This window comes from Cnephaeus nilssonii (genome assembly GCF_951640355.1).
Source record: "Cnephaeus nilssonii genome assembly, chromosome: 16".
Classification (NCBI taxonomy): Eukaryota; Metazoa; Chordata; class Mammalia; order Chiroptera; family Vespertilionidae; genus Cnephaeus; species Cnephaeus nilssonii.
This window is the reverse complement of record NC_137087.1, coordinates 45,118,126-45,136,171: the sequence shown is the minus strand read 5'-3', so window position 1 is coordinate 45,136,171 and position 18,046 is coordinate 45,118,126. Positions and strand designations below refer to the sequence as shown.

At 41.2% G+C, this 18,046-nt stretch overlaps 1 protein-coding gene across 2 annotated transcripts in view; it reads left to right on the top strand.

Annotated features, from left to right (window-relative positions):
* Positions 1-18,046, top strand: part of ARMH3 (armadillo like helical domain containing 3) — a 158,899-nt gene that overhangs the window by 58,295 nt on the left and 82,558 nt on the right. For both annotated transcript variants that reach the window (XM_079793678.1, XM_079793677.1), the window contains one exon: positions 5,408-5,496. In XM_079793678.1, the coding sequence (XP_079649804.1) occupies positions 5,408-5,496 (89 nt within the window). The remainder of the gene's footprint in view (positions 1-5,407; positions 5,497-18,046) is intronic.

The following is an 18,046-nucleotide window of genomic DNA, read 5'->3' as shown; positions in this document are numbered from 1 at the left end:
ATCGTGGGTGGCTGTTTTAATCCAAAGATATGGAATAGCAGCAGTTAGGAGGTAGAAGAAGGCCAGAGAGATAGAGCTTCTGGTCCCTTTTCAGCTTACATTGTCCTAGCAGCCTGGCCAGAACTGTGTTAACTAAACAGATTATGTATATAGTGGCCCAGCTAGGAGATTCCTGCCTCCTGAGGAGATCTTATGGTCTCTCACAATTATTTTTTTATTGTTTGTTAATCCTCATCTGTGGATTAATTTTTTTTTTTAGAGAATTGAAGGGAGGGAGGAGAAGAGAGAGAGAGACAGACAGACAGACAGACAGACACATATCGATGTGAGAGAGACACATTGATTGGTTGCCTCTCGAACGCACCCTGACCAGGCCGAGGCTTGAATCTGCAACCCAGGTACGTGCCCTTGACTTGGAATCAAATCCGAGACCCTTCTATCTGTGGGCCGATGCTTTAATCACTCAGCCAAACTGGCTAGGGCTCTCACAATTCTTAACAACCAGTATAGCTAGAGGCAATTGAAAATCATACTTTAGTAAAGTTTAAGCCTTAAGTCTTTCTTTCTCCTTTGCTGTTTCTGCTTTATTTTTGTTTTAATTTTTGTTTATTGATTTTAGAGAGAAAAAGGAAGGGGGAGAGAGAGGGAGGGAGAAAAAGAGAGGGAAAGAGAGAAATGCCTTGTTTCTAAAAGAGTTTTATTCATTGATTTTAGAGAGGGAAAGAGTAAGAGAGAGAGAGAGAGAGAGAGAGAAACATTGATTTGTTTCACTTATTTATGCATTCATTGGATTCTTTCTTTTTTTCTTTTTTGATATTTATCATTGGTTGATTCTTGTATGAGTCCTGACCGGGAATTGAACCTGCAACCTTGGTATACAGGTTCAATGCTCTAACTAACTGAGCAGTTCGGCCAGGGCTGTCTTCCCATCTTTAATGCCCAAGAACTGCTATGCTATATATGTATATTATCTTTATTCCTTAAAAAGCATCTGAAAACACAATTGGTACCTTCATTTTTTGAGCAAGAGAAAGCTGTTTGGTGTGCAGAAAAGAGGCTCAGTGTACCTCATTCTAATACCAGGCCTGTGATCTAGGGAATATAAAAAATTTTGGTTGGAACAGAGTAGACCTCCAGCTTTTTAGACTGCTTGCAAGCTATATAGTTTTGGTGTCCTAGGTCTGAAATAATGATACAAATTTTACTTCTAGGTAAGTAGGCTGTATTTGCATTTGTTTCATATCTTTTGGGTGTTTAGAATTAACCTAATCCTTTATTTCAATTCAAAGATGATGAAAAGCTTTTTTAAAAAATAATATGTATCAGATGAGTTTTCTGCTTATTTTATTTATTTTTATACTAGGGACCTGTTGCAGGAAGATTCCTGCAAGACTTCCTGTGGGCTTCCCTCCCGCCACTGCCACCTCTCCCACCCCGTCGCGCCCAATCCCGCGGCCACTGCCGCCGCCCCCTCTGCGGCTGTGCGCACCGCTGCCGCCGCTGTGCACCCCACCCCGCCCGCCACCACCCGCCGCTGTGCGCCCAGCCCCACACCCGACCCACCCCACCCCGCCCTGCCCCGCCCGCCACCGCCTGCCGCTGTGGCCGCACAGGCTTTCCCTCCAGCAGCCGCCTTGCTTTCCGCTTTCCCTTCTATGCTGTCTTCAGTCTTCACTCCTCCCTCCCTCAGCATATGCAAATCAACCGACATCTTTGTTGGGTCAATTTGCATACTTGCTCTGATTGGCTGTGGGCGTAGCGAAGGTACGGTCAATTAGCATTTTTCTCTTTTATTAGTGTAGATTTTTACTAGTAGCCCTGGCCCTGCGCAAGAATCTGTGCGCCAATAGGTCACTGCCGCCCTCCTGTAGCTTTCTGCCTGCTGCCCTGCCCTCCTGTAGCTCCCCTCGCCCCGATCCACCTCCTCAAAGCTTGCAGCCCTGCCCCCTTCTGTAGCTCTCCAGTCCACTTGTAGTTCACTGCCCCACCTTCCTGCAGATCCGTGATCTGGTCTTAAGCGGTTGGTCATTAAGCCCTGAGGTTAATTAGCATATTTCTCTCTTATTATATAGATTGATTTCATAGAGGAAAGGAGAGGGAGAGAGAGATAGAAACATCAGTGATGAGAGAGAATCATTGATCAGCTGCCTCCTGCATGATCCCTACTGGGGATCAAGCCTGCAACCTGGGCATGTGCCCTGATCGGGAATGGAACAGAGAACTCCTGGTTCATAGGTTGATGCTCAACCATTGAGCCACTGCGCTGGGCTCTGCTTATTTTAGATGGAATCTCTGAACCTCATTACCTTAGGGATCAGATTTTTTTTTTTTTGCTAGAGACTTTATTTCTAGCTTGATTATTTTATGCTCTTCTTTTAGGATATGCTATTTAGTTTGTAGTATATTATTATAGTCTCAGTTTTCTCATTTTCCAAGTAAGGAAACTTAGGCTCTGGACATGCTTTGCCCAGGTTTATTCTGTTATTAAGCACCATTGCCTAGACTTGATCCCAAATTTTCTTAATATAAATTCTAGGCTGTTGCCATTCCTTCTCAGGTGTATTAGTTATCTATTACTGTGTAACAAACTACCGCAAAACCTAGTGGTTTAAAACAAACATGTATTATCTCAGTTTCTGTGGTTAAGGAATCTAGGAGCAGTTTAGCTGGGTAGTTTTGGCATAGGGGTTCTCACAAGGCTGCAATCAGAGCCTTAGCTGGGGCTGCAGGCATCTAAGGAAGTACTAGGCTAGAGAATGTGCATCCAAGCTCATTTACGTGGTTGTTGGCAAGCCTCACTTTCTTGCTACTTGGGTCTCTCCACAGGGTTGTTTGACATGGCAGCCGGCTTCCCCCAAAGCAAGTAATCCAATAGAGAGAGAGAAAGAGAGACCTAGAATGGAAGCCATAGTGTCTTTTATAACCCAATCTCAAATGATATATCATTTCTGTTGGGCACATAGACCCACCCTGATACAATGTGGGAAGGGACTAAACAAGGATGTGAATGTCAGGAGGTAGGGACCACTTGGGCCATCTTGCAGGCTGGCTACCATAGTTGCACACCTAGTTAAGTTGCATCACTGAGATTCAAACTCAAGTCTCTGTGACCTTAGAGGCTGTATTCTTAACCAATACTGTGTTAAGTAACAGAGAGTGACTAATGCTGACTGGGACATCAGAAAAGATATGCGAAGGTTGTTGCATTTGACCTGAGTCATAGTCATAAAGAAACAGTAGGAGTTTTCTGTGTAAGGGAGTGGGAGAGGGACATACCAAGCAGGGGACCAATACTGTATGTTCAAGGGCTTGGAAGTGTGGCATGTTTGGAGAATCGAAAGTAATTCAGGATGATTGGAGTGTAGGGTGCATGAAGGTAGGATAGGAGAGTAGTAAAAACATTGTCTGAGATTAAGTGGATGATGGGGAACAGTTGAAGATGGGGATGACATAATAATATTGTGTGTTCAGTACAGAGTTATAGGTATGTATCTGTCCACCCAAACCTTCATATCCTAGCCAATGAACCTGGTCTACACTAAATACTTTAGACCCCTCCTAACCTTCTAGTTCCTAACTTTTTCTATAGTCCCTTGCTTTTTCAGTTGCTTTTTTCCATCTGCTCCCTAATTTAATGTGCTAAGGTTAGGGAAGATGGAGAAGATAATGAGGCATCAAGCTGACAGAGGCTGGGCAGAAGGTCCCAGCTTTGGGCTGAATTCACTTTCTTCATTATTGCCTATGGGCATATTTTCAGATCTTCCTCCCTCTTCCAATCCTTTTTCCAGTTTTTGGCATTTGGAGCACCAAGTCCTTTTTAGGTGAACTTATCTGCTCCCAGCTGGGCATCAGGCCAGGTTGTTGCTCTACTTATTATTATGTACTGCTTTTTAGAAGCATACAGCAGAATGAGAAGTTGAAAGCAAAATGAATTTCTACCATTTCAGATAACTTTATAATCCTCCTGGTGAAATATGAAGAAATATAGAGTGTGGAAAGACTTAATAGTCAAAGCCAGGATCTGGGTCAGATACGAAATAATTTCACATCTGTATATAAATGCTATAGGTGAAGTAATAATGGAAGAAAGCGCTTATACAGAGAAAAAAGAGAAAGAGAGAGAAAGGAAGGTCAGAAGGGAGGGAGGGAGGGAAGGAAAGTAGGAAGAAAAGAAGTGAGAAAGAAAGAAATGGGAAAACCCAAGCAGTTTCCACTCCTGGCTGTAATTCTTGCTGCCATCCCCACTGCTGTCATAAGATTTGGGACTGCGGGGAAATAGTCTCTGAGGAATAAACTCTCCTTTAAGTTACTCTTATATGGAAAACTTGGACTCTTACTAAGTCAGAAAGCCCCAAATATGTGGGTAGGCACCAGAAGAAAGTAGAGACTTCAGCGGATCTCACAAGAATATTTCAGGTTAAATTGTGTCTTGTGTTGACAACATGCATGAATGAAATTTGGAGTCATTCAGCCAGTATATATTTTTAAGATAGTAGCAGTGTTAAAATTTTTGTTCTGCTTGGTAAATAGTTTAAGTTGAGACCACAAGGCTAATGATGTCACGTGTTGGGTAGCTACAGAGGCAGGAACAGTGCAGGAGTGGATATCAATAGCCTTTAACCAGAAGGTGGTGGCAGCAGGGGTGGGGGACATAGTTTGTATCTCACTGCTGCTCCACAGTGGCTCAGTGTTGAGAAGGCATTCTCAAAAGAGCCAGGTGCATGCAGGCTGTCTCCATCCAGGCCATGTGAGAAGTGCTGGCATCTTGGAATGTACTGTGCGTGGGTAGTCACGCATGGGCAACATCCAACCACCCTCGCTGGCTGCAACAAAGCTTCCAGCACCAGGTACCTAATGACTATCAATTTAATGGGGAAATTGATAGGAGAGTTTGTATATTCCTAAGTTAAATCATGGCTTAAGTAAGGGCATCCTGTAGCTAGTGACAACTGCATCATACAGGAGAGATCACACCACAATTTCTAACGTTGAACAAATGATTTGGAAACTATTAGGATGATTTACACTATAATTTTTATCTCTTGGTAAGTAGCTTTGATACAGTTTATTTAGAGACTAAAGGAATTAAAATTTTTAATGTATATATTGATTTATATGTTAATTTATATTTCTCTATTGTTTGCAAAATATTTTTAATATCACTCTTGAAGATACTTGAATTATTGCAAGCAGTGTGTGTGTGTGTGTGTGTGTGTGTGTGGGCGGGGGGGGGGTGTTTTACTCACTGGAAGGCTGCAGGTAGGCATTCCTTTCTTTTGCATGTGTACAGATTCATAGCCAGCATCTTAGTGGCCTTAGCAAAGTTGCCTCACTAAAGAAAGGGTATCTTTGGTGAGTTGCACCATATTCTTAGGCTTATCCCAGTTTTTCTCTTTCTCTGTTACAGACGCTGCATTCAGGTAGTACATAAGCTACTTTGTTACCAGAAGAAGTGTAGAGTACGCCTGCATTACACCTGGCGGGAACTCTGGTCAGGTAACTTTATGTTTTTAATTCTTCCTCTTTTCCTATATCTTTTATGGAGCACAAGATGATTTTTTTTAAAACTTTTTAGTTTGTTTAGGATGCTTCTATTTTCATTTATATTTTTTGTCATTTCAGCCTTGTTCTAATCCAGACCTGAGCATGTCACATATCTATTCCATATTCTCTTGTTCCCTCTCCTCCCTGTATTTTTTTTTGTCAGCTTTTAGAAATAGTTGAATATTTATTGAGTTCCAGTGCTTCTTCCTTTGAGTAAGAGAGAGTAGTCAGTACAAACTTGGATTCTCCCTCAGTTCCATTTGGTAGCAGCATATGGACTATAGGGAGGCTTCTGTGTGTTTCTTCAAGATGAGTAATCTCAGGAGGAATGTCATAGGGAGAGGGGGAGCAGAGGAGGCGGAGAGATGGGGGAATCCTGTTCTTTGTGTTACATCTGGCATTATTACTGTTTACAGACAGTGTCAATTATACCACTCCCCCAGTGCCAGAGACAAAAACAGCAAATTACAGTGTTTACTTTTGTCTTTGTACCCTTTTGGTAGCCCAGTAAAGTCACTGCCCTGCCTGCAGGCGGGAAGTGGCTCTTCTCTAAGGGTACAATTAATGCTCGCTTGCCACCCCTTTCTTTGGTACAATTTAAATGGAGCTTACAGGAAAGCCGAGGAGAGACATATTCCCTGAGGCATTCATTCATTTGCTGATATGTCCTGTGGCTTTCATGACCTGATGGTACAATAAAGTCTTCTCCAGATAATTATAGTGATGAATGGTTACCCCACCCTGGGAGAGTTTCTCTGTAGTCTCAGCAGTGGAGGGTGTATTAGTGTCAGAGGCTTTTTAAGAAAAGAAGAAAAGGGTCAGTAATCTCGCCCCCTTCTATTGAATTTATTTCACTTGTTGTGACTTGTTGTTTCCTCCCAACCCAGTTTGGCTTTCTAAATTTAGTCGTCCATAATGGGAAGTAGAGATTTTTAATTAATGGATTAGCAAGATCTTTGCAGTTAATGCCTATGGTGGTGAAGGGGGAGTAGGAGAATAACACTAAATGGCAATAGTAGCATTTTTTGTGTGAGAGTTTCAGACTGAGGGAATGTCTGAAAGACAGAAGAGCTAAGGAAAGATCAAAAGAGATTGAAATAACTAAAGTTAGTAGAATTCCTTAGGAACAATTCTTTTTAATATAAAGGACTATTATGTTTGCCTATGAATATTAGCTATATGATTGTTAGGCTCTAAAATTTAGGATTAGAGAGAAACACAAAAATGATGCAACTCTGTTGGTACAGTTGTGGGATTTATTTATAACAAGTACAAATGGCTTATGTATGTAACTGATAGGAAGTTACACATTGTAACTGAAAAGTTGGTGGTAGTAGTTGGTTTTGCTTGCTTTTGATTCTCTTCTGGTTTTATTTTCTGTTATTCTGTTTTCTTTCCTCTCTATCCTAGCCATCACATCTCTGGCCCCTGGGATTTCTCTGGATTTTTTCCCATCCTCATCATCTGCTGTCTTCTTCCTCATTGCACTCTTCACATTGCCTGTTCCACATTGCCTTCTCCTGTTCACTGTGGCCCTGGACTTCCCATTGTTCTCCTACCTCTATCTTATATCCTGTCCTTGGTGCTATTATTGTCCTACATTTTACTTTTACAGAGGTTATAAACCCCACAATTCATTGCCATCATTTTTGTTTAAAGAGGCAATCGTCTTTTAAAGAAATTTAAAAATGTCTTTTATATTTATCTTTTCTGACTCTTACATTTCCCCATCTGGCTAGGAAATTGTGGGTCAGGAGACCATTCTATGTTGGTCAGTTGACTTGATGTCCTTGAGTACTTCTGTGATGTCAGCTCTGTTTATAATTATGTGCTATCTCAGAACTGATGGATTGACATCCTAAGGCCCTGGATAAGTTTAGAGGAGGTGTATATGAGTGTCATTAGTGAGACCTGGATGACTGCTTGCTTCTAAAGCATAGGCATTTGTGCTAGAGCTCTCTGCCAAGTGAGGTTATCTTCTTTTCCTAGATAGACTGAAAGAGCCCTCCTGGAACCCTGACTCCATGTGTTCATACATGGAGTATGCAGTGAGATGTAGAGCAGCAGGTGTTAAGGAAAACTGCAAAATATCACACTACATGTGATGCATCAGAGCCCATAATAATGTATAATATTGCAATCAGTGAATACAAATGTGACTAGAGGATCCACCCATTCTTTGGCTGGTGCCACCCCTCATATAAGGGTATGCCCATGTTTTCACTCTTCCTTTGCCTTCTAGACTTATTTATTTGAGGGAGCTGTTGAAACTCATCATGGCAAATAAACTTACATGTATAGCTACTTGTCCGTACATGTGCTGCAAACTTTAATTAAATTTTATTTACAAATAAGACTGGCAAGGCATATGTGGTGTTAGATTAGACATTCAGAAGTCCTTGGGTGTCTAGGAAGCAGTCAGCTAGGATCCAAATGCCTTTTGTCATATGGAATGTGGTTGTTTAATATCCCTGCACTTTGAGTGATTTTTATTTCTATGATGTTGGCTATTGTAGCTTTTTGTTATTGGGGAGATAGCCAAAGGTCCCCCTCTAAATTCTTATATGGAATTCCCAGACTTTGTCTCATGGACAAGGACAAGTCAGCTGCGTTAGTTGGGGGTTTAATCCTGCCTGATATGTTGACTACAAGCCGTGACCTACTCCCTGCTGCCACTGTCTATTTATATGATGCCTGTCACCATGGCATCGGAGTATGTGGGGAAATATATTTAAGCTAACTTCAGCTAGACTATGGAAAGGACTCTCTCATTGTCCTCTTTTCAGCAATCACTATTTTTCATCAAGTTATGGAAAGTTCAGAAGCTCTTCTCTGATACCTAGGCTATCCAGATCTCCTATTTTGAGTAAAACCTTAGGTCTTAAAACTCTCCTCTGATACAGATAAAAAAGTGGTTTTTAGGATAAGATCCTAGCGCAGTGATGGGCAACCTTTTGAGCTTGGTGTGTCAAACTTCACCAAAAAACTGAGCATAACTTGGGTAGTGTGTCACTTTGAGGAAAAAACTAACTCCAAGACTCTGGTCGCAGATGTTTCATCCTCAGGAGCAGCAAATGTTTCATCCTTGGCATGCGGCCACGTGTCATCAGAAATGGCTACGCGTGTCAGGGCTGACACGCGTGTCATAGGTTCGCCATCACTGTCCTAGCGAAATAGTTCTTTACCTTTGAGAATGTAATGAAAGATATGATCTTTGTGTCCAAAAAATGTCTGTCTGCACATACAAATTATAATTACAGATGTAATTTCAGAGAGTTCATGGACCCTCTGAGAGCCCGTCCATGATTCCATGTTAAGAATTCCTATGTTAATTTTGGGTTCATGGACTCCAAATTAATTGTTTTCACAGAACATCTTGGTCTCTGGTTAAATATTTTTTCTGTATTTATTGATCATACTGCATTCCTCTTGGGAACTTTAGTTTAGCAGTTTCCTCTCTGAACTTCTTTTTAAGCATTTTTAAAAATTGACTTGAGCCTGGCCCATGTGGCTCAGCAGTTGAGCGTTGACCTAACAACCAGGATCACAGTTCGATTTCTGGTCAGGGCACATGCCCAGGTTGCAGGCTCGATCCCCAGTGTGGGGTGTGCAGGAGGCAGCTGATCGATGATTCTTTTTCATCATTGATGTTTCTATCTTTCTCTCCTTCCTCTCTGAAATAAATAAAAATATATTTTTAAAAAATTGAGAGAGACAGAGAGAAAAGAAACATCAGTATGAGAGAGAAGTATCGATGGTTGCCTCCTGCACTCAGCCCTCCACCACCTACCCCCTACCCCCTGACTAGGGATCGAACCTGCAATTTGGGTATGTGCCCTGACCGGGAATTGAACCCACCACTTTTATGATGTACTAGATGACGTTCCAACAAACTGAGCCACACTGACCAGGGCTCCTCTCTGAACTTCTTGAGGCTAAAGACCATGTTGGTCACTATGGCACTTGGAGCTTCTATTTTAGCACATCACATTGTTTTACTATGTTTACAAATGTCTGAACAATGAATTGTTTAAATATCTATCCTCTTTAAAAAGTTCCTGGAGGGCAAGGTTTGTATTTTAATCATTATTTCATCCCAAATACACTACTTGGGTTATGATAGGGGCTCAGAAAACATTTGAGAGAATAAATGAATAGATATTAGAATTTCCATTAATGATGAATCAATATTTTCTTAAAGCAGCACAGTGTTGTGTTTGGGTCTTAGAACTAACAATAATAATAGAACCCAGTAGGATGTTTGTTGTCATGTTTCTGTTGAGCTGACTTCATCACCTTTTTTAAAAAAAAAATATGTTTTTTACTGATTTCAGAGAGAGGATGGGAGAGGGAGAGAGAAATAGAAACATCAATGATGAGAGAGAATTACTGATCTGCTGCCTCCTGTATGTCACCTACTGGGGATCAAACCACAACCCCGCATGTGCCCTGACTGGGAATAGAACCAGCGACCTCCTGGTGCATGGGTCGATGCTCAATTACTGAACCACACTGGCCAGGCCATTATCTTTTAATTTTAGTTATTGATGTGAAAGGGAGTGGTGAGTAATTTCTCTTTTCTTGTCTCTTTCTTCCTTACGTTCGGATACATGGATTGCTTTTTACCAAGTAAAAATGGAAACTAATGGTTTCTAAGCCATTAACCAAAGAATGAGTAGAATGTTTAGAGAGAAATATGTAGTTGCTGGAAAGGGAAATCTTTGAACAGAACTTCATGGAGTCAGCTTATTTTACTACCACTTCAGGCAGAAGTGGCATTAGGGAGGCAGCCTGCATTTAAATAATGCAGCTTTCCACAGTCTAAAAACATGGGTTGATATAAAGGCAGATTTATACCGGCATTTTATATTCGACATTTAACTAGGGATCACAGTCCTTCTTACCCTTTCACCCTGCTACATTCCTGGGTGATAAGTCATTATTTTTATCACCATTTGTTGGGGAAGGGAGTGGAGATATAGAAGGGAAGTGATTTACTTCCTAAGGATCATGGAACCAGATACTAAACAGATTAGAACTTAGCGTTCCTGACTCCTTTGCTCAGATGTGATCACTAGGCAACATTTGCCTCCCTGCAGGAAGAAAGGCCTCCAAAGCCCCCCAAACAATCTGTTCAGCTCCACTGTGCTAAATAGCATCCCAAGCATTCACAGCTCTGTGGAAAAGAGAGAAATTGTACATTGCCTGACCTTTCAGGTACCTACTGGGAAATGAAAAGCCTAGAGAGTGTCTAGCTAGCTCTCTCATCACTGGCAGAAGCCTATGACTTCATGGTTTAGGTATACCTTGATGCTGGAAATCGAGAGCCTTTTGTAGTTATGCTGTTGTTATATGGAACTGATCATTTTCAAGAGAAAGAATGACCTGAGCCATAGATTTATCTTGTAGTTATTGTATAGTATAATTTTGACTGTTTGGTAGCCCCTCCTGATTTGGGAAACTATCCTTTGGAAAACTTTTAATCGTCTGCTTCTTTTAGTTTAGTTTAAAAACTTTTACTATTGATATAATTATAACTCACAGGAAGTTGCAAAAATAGTACAGAGAATTTTTGTGTCCTTTACCCAGCTTCTTCTAATAGTGACATCTTGTATAACTACATTATTGCTTCTTTTAGTTTTGAAGAGAGTATCTAGGTGGGAAAGAACAAAGCAGTAAATAGCTAGAGTAGATGGGAAGAGAAATTTTGGCAGCTGCTGTTACTATTTTGTTTTTTAAATTGCTTTTTAAATTGTTCTTGCTCTTTACCCCCAGTTTTCTCTGATTTAGTGAAATATATTACAAGATGTATGCTAGGCTTGATGTACTTAATTAATACTGCTCTGTGCCCCAGTCTGTTGCTCAGTGGTTAGAGTGTTGGCCTGTAGACCAAAGAGTCTTGGGTTTGATTCCCAGTCAAGGGTACATACCTTGTTTGCAGGCTTGATCCCTGACCCTGGTCTCGGTCTCTGTCTCTCTCTCTCTCTCTCTCTCTCTCTCTCTCTCTCTCTCTCTCCCTTCCTCTCTTTCCTCCTTCTCCCTCCCCTCTAATATCTCTAAAAAAAAATAGACAGCTCTAGCTTTCATGTGCAAAAAGATGGAGGCTTTTATCTTCTGTTGATAATCAGTTCTCAAAGTTAGAGTGTTCTAATATAGGCCATTAGAATATATTTATCTGTTTCCATAATTTTGTTATGTAATTCTGTATAGCAGTATAGAAAGCCCCAGGACTGGAAAAGAATGCCAGGAAACTCTTTTTATCCTCTTCAAATCACCACATTTAACTAAATCCAAAATTTACACTATTTTGAATCTTTCTTTCATCTCTTCAGAAACTTGGCAGAAGAAAAAGATAAAAATTTCTAATAGGTTTAGCCTGTTATAAGGAGAAAAAGATTCCCACCTAAAAACCACTAAAAGAGTGAGCAATCTCTGTTCTTTCTCTGCACATGAAGTCACTTCCTAACCAGAGGCCCATTAATGTCTTGTCACTTAAAGAGACAGAGGAAGGAGTAGCTATGCTTTTGTGGCTGTGCCTATCCTAGTTTTAAAGCAGGGGTGGGGAACATCTGGCTCGTGGGTTGTATAAGGCCCTTGTTGTATAAGGCAGGTTGGTCTGGCCCTGTCAAGGCAACCGCAGGCAGGACTCAAAATTCAATAAATCTAGGAGCTTTTTTATAGCAACAAATTTTTATTAAGTAAATTAAGTGAATGATGTTATAAATATCCAAATGGCCCTTGGCAGCAAAAGGTTCCACACCCTTGTTCTTTTTATTACTATTTTTTAAGTCTTTATTGTTGAGTGTTACAGATGTCCCCTCCCCCGCTATTGCCCTTCCTCCACTCACTTCCTGCCCTGCCCTTCACCACCCTATTGTCTGTGTCCATAGGTAAATGCATATATACATACTAGAGGCCCAGTGCACGAAATTCGTGCACTGATAGGGTCCCTAGTGGCTGCCAGCTGCTGGCCAGGTATTCCCTCCCTCCCCCGTCCCCCCTCCGCCGGCCCGCCCCCAGGTCAAACTCCCAGAAGAACTCTGGTTGAGGGGACAATTTGCATACTATGCTTTTATTATATAGGATAAGATCTTTGGTTAATCTCTTCCCCCCCCCCCCCAGATCCGTCAGTCTGTTCCATGTTTCCATGCCTCTAATTCTATTTTATTCATCAGTTTATTTTGTTCATTAGATTCCTTGTTTATTTTGATTTTTAGATTCAGTTGTTGATAGGTATGTATTTATTGCCATTATATTGTTCATATATTTTTAATTCTTTATTGTTTAAAGTATTACATATAGTATTGTTCATATTTTTTATCTTTTTTCTTCCTTTTCTTAAAGAATATCTTGCAACATTTCATGTAAAACTGGTTTGGTAGTGATGAACTCTTTTAGCTTTTTCTTGTCTGTGAAGCTCTTTATCTGACCTTCAAGTCTAAATGATAGCTTTGCTGAGTAGAGTAATCTTGGTTGTAGGTCCTTGCTATTCATCACTTTGAATATTTCTTGCCACTCCCTTCTGGCCTGCAAAGTTTCTGTTGAGAAATCAGCTGACAGTCATATGGGCATTCCCTTGTAGGTAACCAACTGCTTTTCTCTTGCTGCTTTTAAGATTCTCTCTTTGTCCTTAACCCTTGGCATTTTAATTATGATGTGTCTTGGTGTGGGCCTCTTTGGATTCCTCTTTGGGGCTCTCTGTGCTTCCTGGACTTGTAAGTCCATTTCTTTCATATCTTTGGATTCTTTTTTTCTTTTTTGCTCTTCTGATTGGGTGCCAGTCAGTTCTGTGGCAGGGGAGATCCCAGCACAGGAACAATGCCCTGTGAGCACCCCTGTCTTGGGCAAAGCCGTCCCCGAGTTCCTGTCCCGATGCCAGACAATCCAGTTCCTCCCTGTTTGTCTCTGGATCCCCCAAAACTGCTGCTGGGCACTGGAGCTCAGAGAAAGCGGGATTCTGTAAGAACTGCCTGGGACTCCAGCAGCCTCCATGTCACTAAGCCACTATCCCCACTGGTTTTTATAGCCTGAAATTACAGGGACTTCTCTTCCCAGCACTGGAATCCTGGGCTAGGGGTCTGATGTGGGGCTGGGAAGAGAAGTCCCTGTAATTTCACAGGAGGCCTCTGCAGCTGAGATGTCCAACCTGATTGAAAAAATGCCACACCTGGGTGTCAGACCAGCCCATTCTATGCCTCCCCCCTCCTACCAGTCCCAATGTACTTTCTTTACTTCTCTAGTTGTAGGATTTCCATTCAGCCAGATTTCAGGCAGTTCTGAATGATGATTGTTCTGTATTTTAGTGTAATTCTGATGTCCCCACCCCTGTTCTAAAGGAACATATCATTTGGTTTCATTAGTATCTTCGTTCCTGGCTCAGAGAGCAGGACAGATCTATTATTGATTTTCATTCATTTTGGCAGAAAGTAAAGTTTTTGGATCTACTTCAGACACATGGTCTCATTGACTATTAGATTTCTTAAAGAGTGATTTTGGCTATCTCTCAGTTGGGCAATGTTGGCTTCTGAGCATGTTTAGTTAGAGGTAGCTACACAGGAATGAGGTACATATATGGGATCCTGCATGCTCCATATGGAAACTTTCACATAAAAGCTCATTTTCATGAGAAAGAAGAGGGTGAGTGGTAACTGTGAGAATTGCAGTGTTCCAAGTAAATGGAAAATTGGAGATAGATGAGAACCATATTTTCTCTTTTAGTAGATACACTTCAAACACAAGGAAAATGGTAAAATACTAGTAGAACGTAACTTCCATTTAAAGAAAGGATTTGTTCTTTTTTCCAATTCATCTAGATTAGGCAGTTTAGCCTGTTGATGTACTGACCCTTTTTTAAAAATTATTATTATGGTAAAATACACAAAACAGGGAATTTACCATTGTAGCCATTTTTTAAGTATACAGTCCAGTGGTATACTCACTGGACTGTATACTTAATTGCATTTGCAGAATCTGTCTGATTAACTATTTTAAATATACTCACATTGTTTTGTAGCCATCACCACCATCTTTTCCCATAACTCCTTTCATCTTGTAAAACTAAAATTCTGTACCTATTAAACAATAACTCTCTATTCCTTCCTTCCCCCAACCCTTGGCAATCACCAGTCTACTTTCTAGGTACTCCATGTAAATGGAATCATACAGTATTTGTCTTTTTGTGAGGCTTATTTCACTTAACATAATGCCCTCAAGGTGCAAGAAATCAGATTCTGTCCCTTCCTCAGAGTTTGCTGACTTTATTATTGTTTTGTTGTTTTATTGTTATAGGCTGTCTGTGTTGAGGATCAGCTTGAGCTCTAAACTGAATGTCTTCTTAGGTCTCTTCCGGGCCTTTTCTTGGGCATGCGCAGTCACTTTTTAATTTTTCCTGTTTGTGCAGTTGTTTTTTTGAATATCCTAATCTTTAATGTCCAGTTTTCTGTTAATCCTCACCTGAGGATATATTTTTTTCCATTGATTTTTTTTTTTTTTTAATAGAGAGTGGAAGGGTGGGAGGGAGGGGAAGAGAGAGACATCGATGTGAGAGAGACACATTGATTGGTTGCCTCCTGCACATGCCCCAACCAGGGTGTGGAATGAATCTGCAATCCAGATACATGCCCTTGACCGGGGAGCAAACCCATGACCCTTCAGTGCTTGGGCTGACACTCTAACCACTGAGCAATACCTGCCAGGGCAATGTCTGGTTTTCTAAAGGGGAAATGTGAAAAATGAAGGCAGGGGGAAAAAGGAGTACTGACTCTTTAATCTCCTGGAATTCACATATCTGGAGGGGGAAGGGCTTGCAACAACGGGGGAGGTTAAAACAATGGCTGCCCACCTCTTTGACCCCTAGAATCAAAAGCAGCAGTCAGCCATCAGTGCACATATCCCCACTATTAGGAGGACAGGGTCAGTTTTGCCACCTTAGCTTCTGCAAGATGTGTGTGTGCAAGCTGGTCCAGGAACAAGTGCCCAGCACTTGCCACATGGCTGAGGGTGGGGGATGGGTAGCTGCTATATAGTGCTAGGAGCTAAAATTGACTGAAATTAACCAAAATATACCATCCAAATCTTCTATAACCTGCAAATTTTCATCAGAGTCCAGAGTTCCAAAATAGTTAATCAGACAGATTCTGCAAATGCAATTGTCTAGCTGGGGAGAGAGAGAGTCCTGGTGCTTCCTACTCTGCCATCTTCCCAGAATCTTCCTACCAGATGTACAGACTTTTGTGCAACCTTCACCTGGAGAGGTTCATAGCTTGCAACCAAAGCCATTTCATTTTCTTTTTTTCTTTTTTTAATATATTTTATTGATTTTTTACAGAGAGGAAGGGAGAGGGACAGAGAGTTAGAAACATCGATGAGAGAGAAACATTGATCAGCTGCCTCTTGCACACCCCCTACTGGGGATGTGCCCGCAACCAAGGTACATGCCCTTGACCGGAATTGAACCTGGGACCCTTGAGTCCGCAGGCCGATGCTCTATCCACTGAGCCAAACCGGTTTCGGCTCATTTTCTTTTTTGATATGTTGTCCTCTGTTTCAGTGAGGTGTTTGAGTTTGCAGTCAGACAGATGCCTGTATTCTGAGAAGCCACCTAGTGTATTTTTAAATTATTCTATTGGTGGGTGCTTGCTTCTAAATCCTTCCTGTGCCACTTTGCTGATTGACAGTGAGTCTACTGATTGCTGGCATTGTCCCTGGACAATTGGTAATTTTGTCCAGAGATGCTAGAATTGGCTAGAGTTTATAGTGCCTCTGGGGTTTTGGAGGCTTTGGCTTATTACACTAGTGCTATTTCTAGTCCTTTAAGTTCCTCTGCCTCTCTCCTAAGCAAGTGAGATGCGAATATTCCTCTGCTATCAGTCCCTGTGAAATTATCCGTTTCCCCTAATGAGCGGATTTTTTTTTATTTGTGATCTGTGGCATCTTATCCTAGCTCCATGCAAGGCCACAAAATAGGGCCTGGCAGACTCTTGTCTTTACTTTGTATCTCTTTTTCTTCATAGCATGTAAAAGCTGTTCAACAGACAGCTCTCTCTGCCCTGAATCTTCTGAGACATTTATTTATGTTCTGCTGGAGGCTCTCTGTCTCCTTCCTGTTTTTAATTTTATTTAAATGTCATTCACTTGAGTTTGTAATTAAACCTCCCCTCTGCTTCTCTGAGGCAGGCATCTGAGGTACCATTTAATTGTGTCTTTCCATGGTTGGCTTGTTCATCTGTGCACCTGGTTTACCTCAACGTGGGGGACAGGTTTTAGTCCTGGAGAAGTTCCCATATCCATTATTCATTCTACTCTCCTACATAGCAATACAATTTGAATTCAAAATAGGATAAAATTTGAGAGTCTTTATGATGTGAGGAACGTAAATGCTAGGAACAGTTTGGCAAACAAGGTTTCTTGAGGGTTGAGGGGGACCTTGTGTATAAGGTGGCAGAATTCTCGGGATGGTACTGAACTCTTCCCATTTGAAAAATAGATTGGTTGTCTCTGCCTCTGAGAATTCACTTGGGACCCAGGAACCATCAAGGTACCTGTTCCTGGTTCAGCTTCCCAGAACCTGCACACTATCCTTTATTCCACCTGTGTCTGCATTCAGTAAAGTCAGAACTGCTGCACACCGCTGCCATACTTCATGCACAAGATTCCGCAAGGAAAGGAGCTTGGGCCAAAGCTAAGTGTGAGGCTGACAATTGCCTCCAGTACAGAGTCAAAAGAGGCAGCAGTTGCAGTCAATTTCTAGTTCCTGAAAAAGAGCCCAGAAATTAAGTTTTCAAAGTGCCTGATGGAAAAGACCTTCCAATGAAGAATTTGTGTGTGTGGAACACCCATTTCCCTATAACTTAATGTATTGAATGTGTAATATAATACCTCAAATATTGCATTGACATAACTTCTCTATTTTTCATTCAGGTTAAGAGTAATTGGAGCCAGGTATCTAGAGCTTCATTTAGTAGAGATAGCAAAGATTAGGAGTCGAACCCAGGATTCCCAAGGATTTCCTAGAATATCGTTGGCGCTTCAGTGCATTGGTGGTTTTGTGAACTTTGATTATTATTTTGAAGACTGCCATAGGTTTGTTTTGAAGGCTGCCCAGATTTCCTTTTGAATTTTCATTCCTGCCTAAGAGTTCATGGCTCTCTATGTTGATTGAATATACTTGGCTCCTTTCCTTTCTCCATCAGAGAGGAAATACCTTTGTATGTTTGGCCCTGTACTTAGTACTGTGTACTATAATGTAAATTTCAGCTGAATCAGTTATGGTGAGGTTACAGAAAGTTGAGATGGAGTGTTTGTGGGGATCATGTTAGTTTCTATGGAAAGAAATACATTGACCTGTTGTCTGTTTGTTTTTTTTAAAATATATTTTATTAATTTTTTACAGAGAGGAAGGGAGAAGGATAGAGAGTTAGAAACATTGATGAGAGAGAAACATCCATCAGCTGCCTCCTGCACACCTCCCACTGGGGATGTGCCCGCAACCAAGGTACATGCC